This window comes from Aotus nancymaae, unplaced genomic scaffold, assembly GCF_030222135.1.
Source record: "Aotus nancymaae isolate 86718 unplaced genomic scaffold, 86718_ANA_hifiasm-v0.15.2.pri h1tg000019l, whole genome shotgun sequence".
NCBI lineage: Eukaryota > Metazoa > Chordata > Mammalia > Primates > Aotidae > Aotus > Aotus nancymaae.
Window position 1 is genome coordinate 3,990,697 of NW_026988431.1, and position 19,575 is coordinate 4,010,271.

Genomic DNA, 19,575 nt, shown 5'->3' on the forward strand with positions numbered 1-19,575 from the left:
TGATAGGCTTCCCTTTATGGGTAACCTGACCTTTCTCTCCAGCTGCCCTTAGAATTTTCTCCTTTATTTCAACCCTGATGAATCTAACGATTATGTGTCTTGGGGTTGCTCTACTTGAGGAATATCTTTGTGGTGTTCTCTGTATTACCTGGAATTGAGTATTGTCCTGCCTTACTAGGTTAGGAAAATTTTCCTGAATAATATCCTGAAGAATATTTTCCAGCTTGGATTCATTCTCTTCATGACATTCAGGTACACCTATCAAACCTAAATTAGGTCTTTTCACATAGTCCCACATTTCTTGGAGACTTTGCTCATCCTTTTTACTCTTTCTCTAATCTTGTGTTCTCATTTCATTTCATTAAGTTGGTCTTCGACCTCTGATATCCTTTCTTCTGCTTGATCAATTTGACTGTTAAAACCTGTGCATACTTCACGGAGTTCTCATATTGCATTCTTCAGTTCCATTAATTCACTTATATTCCTCTCTAAATTGTCTATTCTCATTAGGATTTCGACAAACCTTTTTTCAAGATTCTTAGTTTCTTTACATTGGGCTAGAACATATTCTTTTAACTCACTGAAGTTTCTTATTATTCACCTTCTGAAGCCTAATTCTGTTAATGGAATGTACTTGTTCTCCATCAGGCCTTGTTCCCTTGTTGATGAGGAACTGTGATCCCCTGTAGAGGGAGAGGCATTCTGATTTTGGGTATTCTCAGCCTTTTTACACTGGTTTCTTCCCATCATTGTAAATTTATCCACCTGTCGTCTTTGTAATTACCGACTTTCAAATTAGGTCTCTGAGTGGACGTCAAACTTGTTGATTCCCAGCGCTGAAATCTGAGCAACCCACTGCGCTGGCTAAAACAGTGGCATTAAGATTCATGGTGCTTTTCTGCCCGGGAATCTCCGGTCTGGCTTCCCTCTTGAGTCCGTTTTTCAATCAGCTGAATGGGCAACTCTGCCCTTCCAGAGCTCCAAACGTCAACCAGAAGGGGACACGGTCCCGTTTACTCTGCACTGAGAACCACTGCGCCGAGGCGCCAGCAAAACCACCATGCCGGCCACAAGAGTCGCATTGGCGACCCATGGGGCTCCTCCACTGGGAATCTCCTGGTCTGTGAGCAACAAAAATTAGTCTGAAAGTGTGGCATCCTCTTGTTCTCTGCTTTCACTGGGAGCTGCAATCCTGAGCTCCTAGTAATTGGCCATCTTGGATCTCTTTCCCAAAATAATCTTTTTAAATAATCTGCTCTGTAGTTCTGTCTGTTTCTTATTATTTTCTGATTTATCCATTGATTATACATCTAGTACTAGAAGTAAACTCCAAGAGAGTGAGGAAGGCATCTGTCTCTTTCATTAGTCTTTCCCTAGCACCTAGAATGATGCTTGTTACAGTAATTGTTGATGGGATAAATGAAAGTATTTTTTCATTTAGCCAGACATCATTAAACTATTAGCAGGAAGGTTCTAGAATCATTCATTATTTCCTTATTGTGTTTTGGCACAACCACAGCCAGTTTCACCTACTCACTGAGTCTTAAGAGGTGCTTATGGCAAACAGTATATTAGAATTTTCTAAAGAAACAGAAATAGGAGATATTATAAGGAATTTGCTCCAAGATCTGGGGTCAGCAAACTGGAGACCCAGGAGAGCTGATACTGATGGTGCGGTTCCAGTTTGAGTCTGAAAGCTTGAGAACTAGGAAAGCTGATGATGTAAATTTAAGTCCTAGAGCCAGCAGGCTCAAACCCAAGAAGAGCCAATGTTTCAGTTCAAATCCGAGGGCAGGAAAAGGCCAATGTTCTAGCTTAATCAGCTAGGCAGGAGTTTTCTTTTATTCAGAGGAGGCTCAACTTTTTGTTGCTTAAGCCTTCAACTGACAGGATAAGGACCTCCCATACTGGGGCAGCAGTCGGGGAGGGGGCCGGTGGGATTCTGCTTTACTCAGTCTACCGATTCAAATGTTAATCTCATCCACAATCACCCTCACAGACACATCCGGAAATAATGTTTGATCAAATATGGGTATCCCATGGTCCAGTCAAATTGACACATAAAATTAACTATCACAAGTTCACTTCTTGTCAACTTGGCATTCATATGCTTCTTCACAAACCATATTTAATCTTCAAGTAAAGACCATAGCAAGGACATGATTCCTTATAACATGACACAAGTTTCCTACATATGACTGAAAACACACTAACCCCTTTCACAGAAATAGAGGTAAAGTCTTTGATGTTTACTCTCCTCTTTGATATTTTATAACTTAAATACTGATGTAAAATGTGTAATACTTAAATACTATGATACAAAGTCAATATACCTTACGATACATGGTAAGAGATATTTGCTTAATATACATGTTAACATACAAACATAGATGTACACAAATGTATTCATGAAAAGGAGGAGATACTCATGGTAATTTCAGTCTTCATTGCTGTAGCTGGTCATATGGTCATAGTTGATATTTATAGTAATCTTTTTTTCACTATCCATTCTGTGTTCCCTCTACCTTCAGCAAGTACTTCAGCTGGTCATGATTCTTTACATGGTGGGGTGACCCAAACCTCCATTCCTGAAGGATGTGGGTTATTGGATTGAGTGAGTAGTCCTGCTTGGATTGTGTTATTGTAATTTTCCATTGACTTTAATCACAGGGCATGGTAATTCTAAGAGACACACTAAGGGATCTCTCGTATTCCAGATACACTCTTCCTTACCACCATTGTAGAGTAGTAGTCCATTTTTCCTTTGTTAGTCAGGATCAACCACCCCATCCACACAGTAACTCCCTTATCTGCCTGTTGATTCAGAAACATGAGTCTAAAGTGGCTGGGGATTGTATTAACTTCTAGTTCAACAGAATTATTGTTGTCTCTCCTGGTGGAAGCATTCCTCCCTTAGCAACTAAGGTCTCTTGGCCAGCAGAACATAATGTCATTGGAACAGGAAGCAAAAATTTTGCTAGTGGGTTACTAAAGGTAATAGTGAGTGGTGCCACTGTCATTTTTATATTTTAATTTCTGGACCCATGAAACCTGGCTATAGGAGAACCAGCACCATATATGTTGGGTACTCATTCAAAGCACATACAGCCTTTGAGAAATCCTTCACCAATCCCTGCGTGATATTGTCAGTTAACTAGCATTGAAACTGAGCCTTCAAAAGGACATTCCACTGTTCATCAAGCCAGCTGCTTCAGGATGGTGGGGAACATAGCAAGATCAGTGAATTCTATGAGCCTGGGCACAGTGTCATGCCTTATTTACTGTGAAATGAGTTCCTTAATCAGAAGCAGTGTCGTGTAGGATAACATGATGGTGGATAACGCATTCTTTAAGTTCATTGATGGTAGTTTTGGCAAAAGCATTATACATAGGAAAGGCAAACCTTATAGTCTAGTAAGAAGAAAACATGGTCCTTTTCGTGATGGAAGTAGTCCAGTGTAATCATCCTCAGTACCATTTAGCTGGTTGATCGCCTCAGAGAATGGTGCCATATCAGGGATATGTTGCTGGCAGACTGGGCACTCAGCAGTGCCTATGCCAGGTTTTCCTTGGTAAACAGAAGTCCATGTTGCTGATCTCACTCATAACCTTCATCTCTGTAGTCATGGCCATTTTGTTCATGAGCCCATTGGCCAATGATGACAGGAATGACTAAGGAAAGAGGCTGACTCATATTCACAGACTATATCATCTTATTATCTTGATTATCAAAATTCTCCTCTGTGGAGATGATGCTATGATGGGCAGTCACATGACTATCAATGTCTTCCCATTATTATTTTTTTGCTCCATATTTTCACATAGGTTTTCCACAAATTTGTCCCCAGTTTCCCAATCATGTTCTTTCCACGTCCCTGACCATCCAACCAAACTGTTGGCTATAGCCCATGATTGAGTATATAATCATACTTCTGGCCATTTTTCCTTCTAAGCAAAGCGAACAGCCAGATGCACTGATATAAGTTCTGCCCACGGAAAGGATTTCACTTCACCACTGTCTCTCACGGATGGCCCAGGAAGAGACGACAGTGCCTTGGTTGCCCACTGTTGGTTGTGCCTGCATATCAAGCAGAGTCACCTATAAACCAGGCCTAAGTAGGCAGGGTAGCAGGAGTGGGAGACATGGATATTTGGGCCCCTTTTGCATGTAACTTTCTGTGCCTTCAGGGTCTGCTCAAGCCTGATCGTGTACATGCCACTTCCATTTTATGGCCTGGTGAGTCAGATAACATCCAGTTCATGACAGGTAGCTCAGATCACAGGACAACTCGATTGCACATAGTTAAGTGTTGAGTTTCTACTGAGGCCCAGTAGCAAGCCAAGAGCTGTTTCTCAAAACGAAAATAGTTATGGATAGAGAATAGCAGGGCTTTGCTCCAAAATTCTAAGGGCCTTCACTGTAATTCACTTCTAGGGGCCTGTCAAAGCCTCCAAACAGCATCCCTATTTGCAGCTGACACTTTAGGAACCATTGGATGTGCTGAATTATATGCCTCAAATGACAGAACAGCTTCCATCACAGCCTGGACCTGTTGTGAAACCTTTTATTCTCAGTCCCATTCAAAACTAGGAGTTCTTTGTGTCACTCAATAAATGAGTGAGAGTAACATGCCCATATACTGCCTCTGAAATCTAAAGAAACCACTCAGCATTATGTCTTTTTTGGTGATAGGAGATACTAGATGCAACAAGATGAAACTTACCTTTTACCCTTAGAGATCCATTTTCACAAGCCCCACAACACTGGACCTCTAGAGATCACTGATAGAAGTCCTTTGAATTTTTGTTGAATTTATTTACCAGTCTCAGTCACACAAATGTTCTACTAGTAAATCTAGAGTAGTCACTACCCCTGCTCGTTAAATCTAATCAATCAGCATAATGCACAAATGTAATGGGCCAGTATAATATCTTGTGGAAGGGAGAACCCATCAAGATTCATGAAAACTAAATTATGACCTGGGCTAATATACTCCTGAGGTAGGACATTGGAGGTATATTGGTGGCCTTGAAAGCTGTAAACAAACTGTTTCTGGTGGGTCGTACTGATAGTAATGGGGAAACAAAGAAATGTGCCAGATCAGCAGATGCCTAACAAGTACCGAGGGGTGTGTTAATTCGCACAAGCAATGAAACCACATTTGGCACAGCCACTGCCATTGGAATCGCCACCCGGGTACGTGATACGGCTTGGCTCTGTGTCCCCACCCAAATCTCATCTTGAATTGTACTCCTATAATTCCGTGTTGTGGGAGGGACCCAGTGGGAGATAATTTGAATCATGGGGGAGGTTCCCCCATACTGTTCTCATGGTAGTGAATGAGTCTCATGAGATCTGGTGGTTTTATCAGGGGTTTCTGCTTTTTCACATCTTCCTCATTTTCTCTTGCCACTGCCAGATAAGAGGTGTCTTTCACATTCCGCCATGATTCTGAGGCCTCTCCAGCCTCAGAATGTGGGACTGTAAGTCCAATTAAACCTGTTTTTCTGCCCAGTCCTGGGTATGTCTTTATCAGCAGCATGAAAACAGACTAATACACTATGCTTATAATAATCCACTGTCCTTCTCTAAGTTCCATCTGTCTTCTGCACAGGCTAAATGGACAAGTTAAAAGGAGTTATAATGGAAATGAACACAGTGCATGTTTCAAGTTTTTGACAGTAGCACTAAATTTTGCAATCCCTCTAGAAATGCACTATTGAATTTGGTTTACTATCATCTTTCCCATGTAGAGGCAGTTCTTGTGTCTTTCATTTTTGCCTGTTCGACCATAAAAGTCCTCATTCTGCAAGTCAGGGGACCCAACCAATGTGGGGACTCTGCAAGCCTCTGAATGGTCCAGAACTAAGGAAACAACCACCAGGTGGGCTTGGGGATTCATAGAACACACTGTGAGAAGGACCTGAGCTGAATACTCTGGTGTACCATGGCATCATTTTAGGTCTCTTAGAATTAATGTCAGTTCAGAGCCTGTGTCTAATAGACTCTTTTTCTTTTCTTTGGTCAGAGGCAATAGGTCCTTTATGGGAAGGCTGAGAGAAAAATTAACAGTATACATTTTTGATAGTTTATCAGTGTCCTTCTTTGAGGAAACCCAACCTCCTCTTCAGTCAACGGGTTCTGGCTCTGTAAACTGGCTCAAATCTGGGAGTTGATAGAAGTGTCAATGAATCTGTCTTTATGATGCAAGTTAGACATTTATTCACCTGACCTAGAATTTTTCTGCTTATACAAAGCAAATAAGCATTTAGACTTCCTACATATTTCACTTTTAGGAACACCATGATCAGCCAGCCAGTGTCGTAAGTCTGCATGAGTCAGACAATTCTGATTGCTGTTTTGTCTCTGCTGTCCACTACAGTAACCATGCCAACCTTGCTTTTAGTGATTGAATGTTGCCACCTGGCCCCAACCACTCAGAATCCAATAACTAATGGCATTTAGGTTTCCCAATTCAGTGACTATTGTTCCCACTGTAAGTTCTGGTCTACAAAGAAGAACAATTACCAAGTTATTCAAGGATGCCAAGGCTCTCCTCACATATGCATTTCTTATAGTTGTGCTGAAATGTCTTGTCTTCTGGACCCTCCCAGTGTGAGTGAGTAGGTCTTAAATCATAAATACACTCTAATATTAAAACCTCTCTAAGCCTTCGAATCTCTTCCTCTAGGTTAGACAAGGCAGGACTATCATTTCCAACTAGCTCACTGTGGGTCATCTCTTATTCCATGTTTTAGTCAAGCAGCCAAACTAACGGAGCCTTTTTAACTCCTTGAGTTGCAACATTAAATGCAGAAGCTATGCTTAGTGAGCCCACGTCAATTACTTTGGGCCGATCCAGCGTTTTTTTCCTTCCATTATTATCTCACATCCTTGATATCCATTTCCACCTGTGTTCCCTAAATTTCTGTATGAAGTAAAAAATGCAAGTAGTTCTCTGAAGTGTAGTTTACCTCCTTATGGGTGACATTTTGCACCTCACCTTTAGGGGCTTGTTAGGCTTCAGGCTAGTTATAGATCTAGAAGCAAAGGGGTGTGGAGGTGAGTCCTAAGAAGACTCAGCATTGTCTTACATGACAACTGGCTCAGGGGAGGCCATTACCATTTTTTTCAGGCAACGCAGGGTTAATATCCTCACACAGGCATAGAGAAATCACTCCCACTTGTAGTGGAGAAGCCAGTCTCACTGGGCATGGGGAGGCTTCTTCCCCTGGCAAAGAATACTCTCATCGTATTTAGGGGCTCACTGTTCCCAGCTTAATTAGGTTCTTCCTCCATATATCCATGCCAAAACTTACAGGATCCCACTCTTTCTCAATCAGTGCCCTTACTTTAACAGTAGATACTCATGAGATTAGGAGTTCAGCTTTTATTGTAACTCAGCTTGTCATAGGATGAGATTCTGGGTTTAATTTTCAGCAATCTTGGCCATGTGGCTACAGGAAATAAAGAGCTTTTCAAGGCAGACATAGAAACCGTCAAAACATTTATACAGCGTTTTAGCTGAAAATCTGAATCCCTGAATGCATCTTCTTTCCCCACTATATCTGGTGACGTTAGGAGCAATCAATCATATTATATTCATTAATTTGCCAAAAATGTTTTAAAATGTTATATACATAGTTAGTTACCCATCTCCTTTTTCTTAAAAGTCATTGATTAGGCATATCTAATTGAGATATTTGCCTATCTCCATTGCCAGATCGTGTCATGGAATATAAATACTCTTTACTATTAGAAATAGTCATTAGTATCTGTAAATCTAATCAAATCAGAAAGCCAATTTCAGAAGTAACTGTGTATATATATATATATGTACATATATAAGTATATATATGTACACACACACATATATAATTCATATGAGAGAGAGAGGGAGAAGAGAGAGACACAATTTTTTTTTTTTAAATATTTTCTTATTAAGACTCAGAAGTCCCATGATCTGCAGTTGGCAGACTGGAGATGCAGGAGAGCCAATAGTGTAGTTCTAGTTTGAGTTTGAAAGTCTGCGAACTGAAAGAGTTGATGTAAATTCTACTTCCATAGCTGGCAGGCTCAAGATCTAAGAAGAGCCAATATTTTTCTTTAAGTCCAAAGGAAAAGACCAATGTTGTAGCTCCAGCAATCAAGTAGCAGGAGTTACTTCTTATTCATTCATGAGAGGTTCAACTTTTTGCTCTATGCAGGCTCCAACTGATTGGATGGGGCCTCCCACACTGCGGAGGAAGATCTGCTTTAACTGATTCAAATGTTAATCTCATCCAAAATCACCCTCACAGACATGCCCAGAAATACTGTTTGGCCAAATATATGGGTACCCTGTGGCTCAGTCAAATGGTCACATAAAATTTCCCATTACCCACAGTATCTCCCATCTCCCACCAGTGTCCCTTGCTATGCTTATACATAGCCAATATCTGCTTCTTTCCCCACATATAACCCATTGACCAGACTGAAAAAAATTTTCAATATGCTTGGACTGGAGTGAGTTTCAGAATCTACCACAGTGTTAGTTTCACACATAAATGTGATTCACATAGGCTATGTCAATTAAACTAACAACAACATATTGCTTTACTCAGGAACAACCTTTTCTGAAAGTCATTATTGATAGTAATAACAGCAATCATAATAATACCTTACATTTGTAAGGTTAAGTCATATTCTGAGAAAATTTAATTTGTAAGAATTTGTAAGGCTGACTTTAGATCTAAACCACACATAAAACAGTTTATTGTCTTGATGAATCTAACAAATCTCTTAATGTGTTTTGAGGTTAAAAAGTGACAAAGACACTCTTCTTGCTCAAATTTTAGTCAGGCTACTCTGAGTCCCCTTCTTCAGTATGCGTAGACTTTGCCCCCATTCTTGCCAGTTCTTTATAGCCTAGTTTTAGCAAGAATCTTGCTAAGTCAGTTTAAAGAGACAGATAACCTATCCTGGATATGACCACACACAATATCTGATCAATTTTCTCATCCTTCTCATCCCTTACCTTTGATATTATCATTTCTTGATCTGCCTTTAGCAAGACTGCTGTCAAGTTAGGTTAGCAGTAAGTCCCCTGTTCTTGATGTCTTCTCTTAGTAATTCTCCACTCACTGACCCCTGCACTCTGCTTGTTGGCTGCGAATTCCCAGCTGTCTTTGCTGTGCTCTGAATTGAACATGATCTCTCTTCTCTATTGCAATAATCTGAATATCTATTGCAATAGTTCTTAATGGCAAAAACTGCAATTGCTTTTGTACCAACTTAATAAAGTTTCCCTTATTGTTTTAACAAATATCAGAATTTTTTTTCTATAACAAGAAAAGTTATTATTTAAAATAATGGAGCAGCACTCTGTAGCCAGTCAATATTATCTGGGGATATGCTATTCAGGGATTTGATTGCTATGTACAAAATTGAATAGTTTGCATGCCAAGACACCTGTATAAAGACTTTCCTTTTGTATAAATTCTTTTGGTTTCAATAAAAAGCCCTCAAACCTTACCAAAGTTTTCCAAATATTTACTCAACACAAAGTTAAATGTACTTTGCATTATGAGTGATTTAAGGATGTACAGAGTAATTCTGAAAATACTTGCCATTTTATTCCTGAATAAGACCATATTTTCTATTGCTTTATATCTTACAATACTCTTTTTCATGGATATTTAATTGGGTATTCAAAGTAACCCCACTGTCTTCATTTAAGAGAAGACTGAGACCAAAATGCAGGCTCTCTATTCAGTTTCAGGGAGGATTATTATAACTTTTCCAATAATAAATATGGTAGATTTTTAAAAAATGCCCGCAATGCCTCTATTTCAAGCTTTTTCAAAGCGAACTGCTACATTGACTGGCCAAGTGTCTTGCTTTGGCTAATGAGACAGTAGAAAATTAGTAATAAACAGAATTGAAGAGTACTTGTACATTTGGGCTTGTTCTTTGCTGTTTTTGGGCTTGTTCTTTGCTGTTTTTGAAATTCTGAGACTTCCATGTGAATTAGCCTCCTGGAGGATCAGAAACATATGGCCCAGTCACTTCCATCACACATCCAACAGCTAGCAACACCCAGAAGCAGAGATGCATAGATAATCAGCAGCTGTTCCTAGATGTTTGATTCTTGTCAAGATCAGAAGAACCATCCACCCAAAGTTAGCCCAGATTTCAAACCCACATAATCATGAGCTAAATAAATGCTCGTTGCTAAGTTTGGGATGGTTTGTATTTCAGCAAAAGCTAACAGATGATACAACATGAGAAAGTGATGTCAAGATGGTTGATCTTGAGGAAAAGAGCTTAGCACGGCCCAGACTTACTTAGACTGTTGGTAAGAATATGCAGGTGCATGTTCGTTAGATGTGTCCACTGCTATCTGTTGCTGCTGACCACTGGTGTCCTGGGATGAAGGTGCCACTGTCTGGGGAGAGGTATCAGCAACAACACCCTAAGGAGGCAAATAAGAACAGAAAAGTCTTACTTGCTTCAGCAAAGGGCCCTCTCTAGATGGGCTGTAAGTACCCCTCTTCTCTTTGGCTTGAGTAGAGATGCCCTCAGCTACATGAAGTCACAATAAGTACTCAGAGGAAACCCAGAGAGCACATTTAGATAAGGGCTAAGTAATTGATTCTAATGTGACACGAAGAAGCCTTGCCATCTGAAGTCCTTGGAGAACTGGTCATAAAATAATTTTGCCTATACTTGGAACTTTTAAATGATGTTTGCACATTTATCCACAATAAATAACAATTTATCCTCATTCAGGAGTCCTATAAAAACTTGTATGTTCAGACATTTTCCTGGCATGGTTCACTGTATCATGTCTATACCATTTGGCATAACAATGGAACCTGAACTTCATGGAAATATGCATCAAAGTTTGGAAATCTTTTAAAAGGATGCTATTAAGTAGGTGGTTTTCTCTTCAGTAATTTGATTTGATTTTGTTTTGTTTTCCAGGATATGAACTGAAAATCATTGAGAAGTTTTAGAAAAACAACAGCAAAACTTATCCTTAATTTTGTTTGCTTTTCCTTTACCTTTTCTGTTTTTGTTTCTCACAGATGCTGGCAAGGGTGGATTTCTGGAAATGGTCATAATCAGGAATACATTTTTGGATCCCACAGAGGCACAGGTGATTTTATTTGGTTGTTAGTAGCCTAAGCAGAGCATCTATCTCAATAAATGTTCCTGGCTGTATTTGTAGTCCTGGATACCTGCAGTGATGTCAAGTTTGAAATGTTCTTGGTTAATTCTGTCGCTAACTGAAATTCCCTAAATTTCTTCTTTAGAATTTGAAAATCTGTCTATATTTATTCAATCTTTTCTTTCCGAATTTCTGTTTGGTATTATTTTTTTGAACCCTCCCACCAGCATTTACTTTATAGATATTGAGAAATGGTCAATGAATGTTTTTACATAGAAAATGAATTAATGCTTATAAGTACTGGTTCAAGGCAATATCAGAGTATATTTATATTTTTCTCAGTGAAATACTTCTTTTATGGCCAAGCGTGGTGGCTCACGCCTGTAATCCAAGCACTTTGGAGGCCAAGGCGGGCGGATCACCTGAGGTCGGGAGTTCAAGAAATACTTCTGTTTAATCCCTAAATATAACTATAATTAGACTGTTTCCAGTAAGGCACAGTCATACGTCTCTTAATCATCAAAATGGTCAAATTTTGTAGATAAGTATGTCTTTGGTGTACATAGAGAAATGCAAATATGTGGTTGAAGTTGACATTTAAACTGCCTAGAATGTCCAGATTTTAAATTTTCTCATGGCATAGGTGCTTTTTGACAGCTAAATATAGCAAAGAACATGAAATTTAATCACATATTCTTCACATTCTGAAAAGACAATTAAAACCGTTTTAGAGGACACATTGTTTGAGACCTACAGGTCTAGAACACATGAAAGATTTAAAAATTGGAACTCCTGGCCAGGCACGGTGGCTCACGCCTGTAATCCTAGCTACTCGGGACGCTGAGGCAGGAGAATCACTTGAACTTGGGAGGCGGAGCTTGCAGTGAGCCGAGATTGTGCCACTGCACTCCAGCCTGGTGACAGACCAAGACTCCACCTCAAAAAAAAAAAAAAGAAAAAAATTGGAACTTCTTGGTTTCCTAAGCTACATATCAGTGCCCTGTCAAATTTCTGGTTTTTCTAAACCTTGGTATGAACAAACAAACATTTGTCACATACCAAAACCAGGAAACATTTTAGAAGATCCAATTTAGTCTGTAAAGGTCTCCCTCAATCTCAGAGATTGAGAGTTTGGTGGATTTTTATGTGGAGTGGTGGTACCAACACACCAGTTGCTTGCCAACAAATGGAGTAGCAAAGACAACAGCTCCAAAGGATTCCCAGCTGATGAGAGGGAATGCACAGTGACTACAATGCACATGTGCATCAGGAGGGGGAAAGAAGGGCAATAAAAAGTAATGGCTAGAACAAGAGAGAAGAATACATACACCTAAGTGTTTTCCCACCATCTACATAGCTCTGTGCCTTCTCCGTTTCTATGTAGTTCATAGCTGTGTCCAGTCAAATGATGTGTAGAGGGCATGGATTTATCACAATGGAAAGAGAGAAGGAAAGCAGCAAAGCTTCCATTAAGGACAAACTGACATCATCATTCATGATATCCAAGAAAGAAACGGATATCTTTCTTGTCTATAAGAAGCTGCAAACCTGTGAAAGTTCTAGGCCTAGAGCAGTGGTTTCTAGTCTTTGGTACACACAAGAATCATCTAAGATCTTTTAAAAATATGATGTTCAGTCCATACTCCAGACAAATGAATCATAATCTCTGGGGGTAGGACCCAGGAATCAATATTTTTTAAAGCTCCCCAAATAATTTCAATGTGCAGAAAGTTTGGGAACTAGTGCATTAATCCAGTGTCTCTCAAATTTTAATGTGCAACTGGATCACTGAGTGATCATCTTAAAATGCAAACTCAGATACAGTTAGGTTTGGATAGTACCTGAGAATCTACATTTTTTTTCTTCCTTCTGACAGGGTCTCACTATTTTGCCCAGGCTGGTCTCGAACTTCTGGTCTAAGAGATCCTCCTGCCTCACCCTCTCAAGTAGCTAGGATTATAGGTACCTGCCATCATGCCTCGTAAGTCTGCACTTCTAACAAGCTCTCAAGGGATACCTTTGATGCTGGTCCAGGAACCACTCTTTGAGGAACAAGGCATTAGAGAACTAGTTCATTCCCATAGTTGTAAACTTTTTTTCCATTTATAAGTATTTGTGATTAAAATTTGATGGAGTCGTGATTTGGTTTCTGGAATTTTCTCAAAATATGAATGAGACTCCTGTCGTGCCTCTGTAGCAGATGAGCTCATTTCATGTGCAAAGCAAAACACAGCCACATCCAAGGTAAATGTTTATACCTTCATATACTGAATTTACAATGTAAAACTTTAGAGTAGCACAAAAATTGCAAGTGAGCATTCCTAGGGTTATGGGGGACTACCGTGCATGTGACTGAGACGTATCTCTTCTAACCTCTTTCTATTAGACAGGGATAGACTTACTTCAATAGAAACAGCTGTCGGAGGCACAGGCGTGTACTGGGGAATGTAGGTCCCTTGCATAGGAGCAGCAGCAGTCATATACTAGAGAGAATCAAAGAAAAATGCATGTGAGCTTTGAGCTGCAACCATGAGAAAATGAAATACCACATAAGACTGCTTTAGCTATGTGGCCCATAGCCAGTGCGTATTTTTTTCCAACTCAATTTTCACTAAAACTATGGCAGTTCCTCTCAGTATGGAAAGGCCTTTGCTTACTGATTTAGTACTCACAGCAGCCCTACTTCTTAATTATCAATATGAGTTAATTCACCCCCATTTCCTCACTTTGTCCTTTCACACATTCTAAATAAGACTTCAAACGTGTTTTTTACATTTCACATCTAAACACAAGCTCCAGGGGGGTGGGGATGATGTCTCTTCTTCTCTCTCTTTTATTGCTAGCACCTATCACATAGTAGGCTCTCAACTAGTATTTGTTGAATGAATGAATGATCATATAAATTGTTAGTAATATTTATTTTTTTTAATTCACAAAGCAGCAAACTAATGTAAGAAAGTTATGTAATACATTCACTTAATTGGCAAATGTCATTTTTTTCATGTTTGCATCTTTTTAAATATAAAAATGAGTATTATAGATAGAAAATATTGAAGTCTCTATTGTTCCCTTCTCCCATTCTATTCTCATATCACTATTAAAATTTCCTTTCCAATGCCTTTAATCCACCAAATTTTTCTTATCGGGATGAATAACGAAGCCAGATCTTTTTTTGCTAAGTTGCAGTAGTCAATAAATTATGTATTGGGGATAACTTGTATTTTTGCAATAAAGAAAGGGAGCTCCAATAAAACTACATGTTCAGTTGCATAAGAATGAAGTATGACCCATATTCCTAACACACACATTCACCCTGAAAATTCAAGTTCTACTCCTCAAGAATTGAATTTTCTATGGAATCAACTATGTTTCTAAGTTTCTGAACTTCACCAGTAACCCAAAATGTCAAAACTGAAATCATCAAATGAAGACAGGGTTTCTCAATTCATAAAGTTTAGAGGAATATTTTTTGGTGGAAAATCAAAAGCTTCTGATCCTTTATTTTTCTAAATTTGCTGAGATCAAATACTAAGTTCATGTATAAATGTGAAAAAGCTAAATTACTGTTTGGTGTATCTTAGTATTTTCAGTATCGAAGAGGCATGTTGATTCTGAATCAAGGAAAGCATCTGAATTATTTTTCCCCCTTTGAGACCTGGTTTTACTCTGTTGCCCAGGGTGGAGTGCAGTGGCATGATCTTGTCTTACTGCAAGCTCTGCCTCCATGGTTCAAGTGATTTTTGTGCCTCAGCCTCCCCAGTAGCTGAGATTACAGGTATGTGCCACCATACCTGGCTGAGATGGGGTTTTGCCATATTGGCCAGGCTGGTCTCAAACTCCTGGCCTCAAATGATCCATCAGCCTTGGCCTCCCAGAGTGCTGGGATAACAGCCATGAGCTACTGTGCCTGGCCTGTATCTGCCTTTTCAACAAGATTGCTCTAGCAAGTATGTTGTAGATAACGGTTCCCTGGCCATTTCAGATACGTAATTTGCCTCTGTTATACAGGTTCTAAATATCCTTTAATTTAGCACTTTTTACAATGTATTCCTTGGAACACCAGCTATGCTGAGAATAAAGGTTTCTCTGTTCCAGTGTATTTGAGCAATGCTGCATAATACATCCTCTTATTGATATTGACATATGATTAAAAACTTTGAGAAATCTCCCATTCACAATTGCTACAAAGAGAATAAAATACCTAGGAATACAACTAACAAAGGATGTAAAGGACCTCTTCAAGGAGAACTACAAACCACTGCTTAAGGAAATAAGAGAGGAAAAGAACAGATGGAGAAACATTCCATGTTCATGGTTAGGAAGAATCAATATCGTGAAAATAGCCATACTGCCCAAAGTAATCTATAGATTTAACACTCTCCCCATCAAGCTACCAATGATCTTCTTCACAGAACTGGAAAAAAACACTTTAAACTTCATATGGAATCACAAAAGACCCCGCATAGCCAAGACAATCCTAAGCAAAAAGAACAAAGCTGGAGACATCACACTGTGGACTTCAAACTATACTACAAGGCTACAGTAATCAAAACAGCGACATAGACTAATGGAACAGAACAGAGGCCTTGGAAGAAACACTGCACATCTACAACCATCTGATCTTTGACAAACCCGGCAAAAACAAGCAATGGGGAAAGGACTCCATGTATAATAAATGGTGTTGGGAAAACTGGCTAGCAATGTGCAGAAAGCAGAAACTGGACCCCTACCTGTCACCTTACACTAAAATTAACTCCAGATGGATCGAAGATTTAAACATAAAACCTAACACCATAAAAACACTAGAAGAAAACATAGGCAAAACCATCCAGGACATAAGCATAGGCAAGGACTTCATGACTAAAACACCAAAAGCAATGGCAATAAAAGCCAAGATAGACAAATTGGATCTAATTAAACTTAAGAGCTTCTGCACAGCAAAAGAAACCATCATTAGAGTGAATTGGCAACCAACAGAATGGGAAAAATTTTTTGCAATCTACCCATCTGACAAAGGGCTAATATCCAGAATCTACAAAGAACTAAAACAGATATACAAGAAAAAAACAAACAACCCCATTCAAAAGTGAGCAAAGGATATGAACAGACACTTTTCAAAAGAAGACATGTATGAGGCCAACAAACATATGAAAAAATGCTCGTCATCACTGGTCATTAGAGAAGTGCAAATCAAAACCACACTGAGATATCATTGCACGACAGTTAGAATGGCGATCATTAAAAAACTGGAGACAACAGATGCTGGAGAGGTTGTGGAGAAATAGGAACACTCTTAAACAGTTGGTGCGAGTGTAAATTAGTTCAACCATGTGGAAGACAGTGTGGTGATTTCTCAAGGATCTAGAAATAGAAATTCCATTTGACCCAGCAATCCCATTACTGGGTATATTCTGAAAGAACTATAAATCATTCAACTATAAAAACACATGCACACGTATGTTCATTGTAGCCCTGTGTACAATAGCAAAGTCCTGGGACCAACCCAAATGCCCATCAATGATAGAATGGACAAAGAAAATGTGGTACATATACAACATGGAATACTACGCAGCCATAAAAAAGCGACGAGTTTGTCTCCTTTGTAGGGACTTGGATGAATCTGGAAACCATCATTCTCAGCAAACTGACACAAGAACAGAAAGCCAAACACCGTATGTTCTCACTCATAGGTGGGTGTTGAACAAGAAGAACATGTGGACTCAAGGAGAGGAGCATCACACACTGGGGGCAGTTGGGCGGGGTAGGGGAGGGACAGCAGGGAGTGGGGAGGGATAACATGGGGAGAAATGCCAGATATAGTATGCACCTAAAGTAAAATAAATAAAAAAACAAAAACTGAGAAATTATGTTTTATAGAAGAAGCCTATTTAAAGGTGATACACTAGTATTTCTAAAACTTCTGATTTTTGGTAGCATTTATTAGTTTTGTTTAAAGCTAGTGCTCTAAGAAATATACTCTGGAAAATGTTTAATCTCAAAAATCTAGTAGATTTATAGCAAGTGAGAGTATATTTTTTTTTTACCAACCATGAATTTAAGTTCAGAATTGATACATTTGTGGCTCATGTTCTATCCTTGGGTCATGGTTTTCCAAGATTTACCATATACTGTAAAAGGATAAACCCTTATCTATTTGAGTATTTCCTAAAGTTAGTAATTCTAAACTTTGCAACTTGCCCAGTGAGTTAGCATGCGTATTTTTTGCGTAAGAGGATGTCACTGGCACCCTGTGTAGACTACTACTCTGATCCATTCTCAGTCCACTCTCTACATCTCTAAGGAGATATTCTGTGCATTAGAGGTCATTAGGAACATGACTTATGGCCATATATAGCAATGTCCACTGGTTCAGATGATTATCTACTCCATTATTTGGACTTTCCTTGCCAAACTGGAGTTCCTAGGTAGTACGGTTAATAAGAAGTATTTTAGGTAAATCCTAGCTAAGCTTCTTCAAATGACTCTTGAGTTATTTAAAACTCCATCTGTGTTTTGTTTTAATAAAACTGAATCAGAGTATCTTTACTTCTTCACGACATTTAATAAAGTTATAAACATGACCAAAACGGAACTGTCTGTAGTGCAATTCATCTTCTCTTCAGAACAACACTGAGTCAAGCAAGATGGTTCACCCATTTTACAGATGGAGAAATTGAGATTCTTATGTAATGAGGATAAACCCCAGTTTTTTTTTGTTGTTGTTGTTGTTGTTGTTTTCTTCTTTTTTCTTTTCTTTATAGAGGCAGTCTTGCTCATGTGGCCCAGGCTGGGGTGCAGTGGTGCAATCATAGCTCACGGTAACCTCAAACTCCTGGGCTCAAGCGATCCTCCCACCTCACCATCCCAAGTAGCTGGGACTACCTCACCATGCCTAGATACGTTTTTTTATTTTTATTTTTGTAGAGACAGGGTCTCACCCAGGCTGGTCTTGAACTCCTGGCCTCAAGTAACCTCTGGCCTTTGGCTCCCAGTTCTTTTGACCTATTATTCAGTACATTTTTTTCCATTCTACTTCATTATTTTTGAAGTTAAGTAAATAAGGTCTTAATATCTTCCTTCTGATCATTTCCATGCAATATAAATATTAACTTGCTTTAATGGGCTTTAATAATTGAAGAAATACAGAAACATGCCACTGATTGATAATTTTAGTTATTTTCCATACATATTGTTTTTCCTTCACTTTATACTCAGAATACCTAATTGTCTTCTAGGCAGGCTACCTTTATATACTTGGTAACTTATTATTTTTATGCTGCCTTTCGTAACAGATCCAGTAGAGATTTTATAGTATAATTGAGATCAGCTCAGTTCAATGTGTTGTATGTGTGTGTATACCTTTTAATGAAAAAAAAAAAAATCTTTCTGCTTGCTTTTCTTTTGTCACAGAAAACCTAACAGAACTTGAAAAAGTCGTTTGAAAATTAAGAACAGGTTATTTTAAACTAGTCAATGCTATGGAATTTTATGTCTCTTAAGACTATTATCTCTGGGTAAAAATTTTTGCATTTTAGTTCTTCTGTGGTAGACACCTACTTTCTAAGGTAAAACCTCAAGAAGTGACAGTCTTGTGAAATTAGGAGCAAGTATTTACAGGAATTGGCTACAGCTATGTGTAAGCTCAACTCTCAGCTTTAGGTAATTGGTGACAAATAACTGAATTTTCTCTGCAAGCACATAGTTTGATTTTCTTCAGAGCACAGATGAACTACAGTCGGACTTAATAATACTGCTGCACAAACACTGCTTAGATCTAGGTGCCTCAGAGACTACTTTCATTTTACCCAGCTAATAAATGGCAGAGGACTCAGAGAACGACCTGTGATACCAATACTGCCCTTTTAACTTGATAAATTCTCATAGATTACTTATTAAAACCACAACAAGAATAGATGTATATCCCTTAAGCTAATTTTTTTTAACTAGAACCTCACAAAAGCTAAAAAATATTTGCAGTAATTATTTCACGAACACAAGTTTTCTATTTTGCATTTTTTTTGATATAAGGACTAATGGAGACCACAGTACAATGAGATGACATAAATTAATCCATACAGTATTTCCTTGGACATTCGCCAGTGTTATAAGCAGCAGCTTAAACTTGTAGCATTAATGAATATATCTATTTCTACGTGTGTGTGTGTGTGTGTGTGTGTGTTTATTTGGTAAACAGCTTGATGATTTTTACATAATCTGAAATCATTAGATTTTCACATGTGAATGTGTAGGAGCACTGAATAACCATTTTCAAACCCACAGAATAAATTCCAGACTCCATCCCTTGTTCCAAAAAGTCTAGACACTGCATCACCAAGATGTTACATGAAGAAAGAAAAAAAAATTGTAAAATCGGAACGGAACCGTGTTTTTGCCTATTTCAATTAGGACAAATGGTTTCTGT

The 19,575-nt window shown here is 38.7% G+C and overlaps 1 protein-coding gene and 1 long non-coding RNA gene across 10 annotated transcripts in view; one reads left to right on the forward strand and one right to left on the reverse strand.

The window, feature by feature from the left end:
* The window catches only part of LOC105705598 (uncharacterized), a 105,379-nt gene extending 91,296 nt beyond the window's left edge, over nt 1–14,083 (forward strand). The window contains exons 3-4 of the long non-coding RNA XR_010343434.1: nt 11,071–11,141; nt 13,030–14,083. This is a non-coding gene — a long non-coding RNA (uncharacterized LOC105705598). The remainder of the gene's footprint in view (nt 1–11,070; nt 11,142–13,029) is intronic.
* RBMS3 (RNA binding motif single stranded interacting protein 3) overlaps nt 1–19,575 on the reverse strand; it is a 1,161,208-nt gene that overhangs the window by 14,289 nt on the left and 1,127,344 nt on the right. For 5 of the 9 annotated variants that reach the window (XM_064378595.1, XM_064378592.1, XM_012435502.2 and 2 more), the window contains 2 exons: nt 13,556–13,636; nt 10,323–10,454 (listed from right to left, as the gene is read on the reverse strand). In XM_064378595.1, the coding sequence (XP_064234665.1) occupies nt 10,323–10,454; nt 13,556–13,636 (213 nt within the window). Of the gene's footprint in view, nt 1–10,322; nt 10,455–13,555; nt 13,637–19,575 lie in introns of those variants that run through there. The other 4 variants (XM_064378594.1, XM_064378591.1, XM_064378593.1 and 1 more) reach the window with 1 other exon arrangement.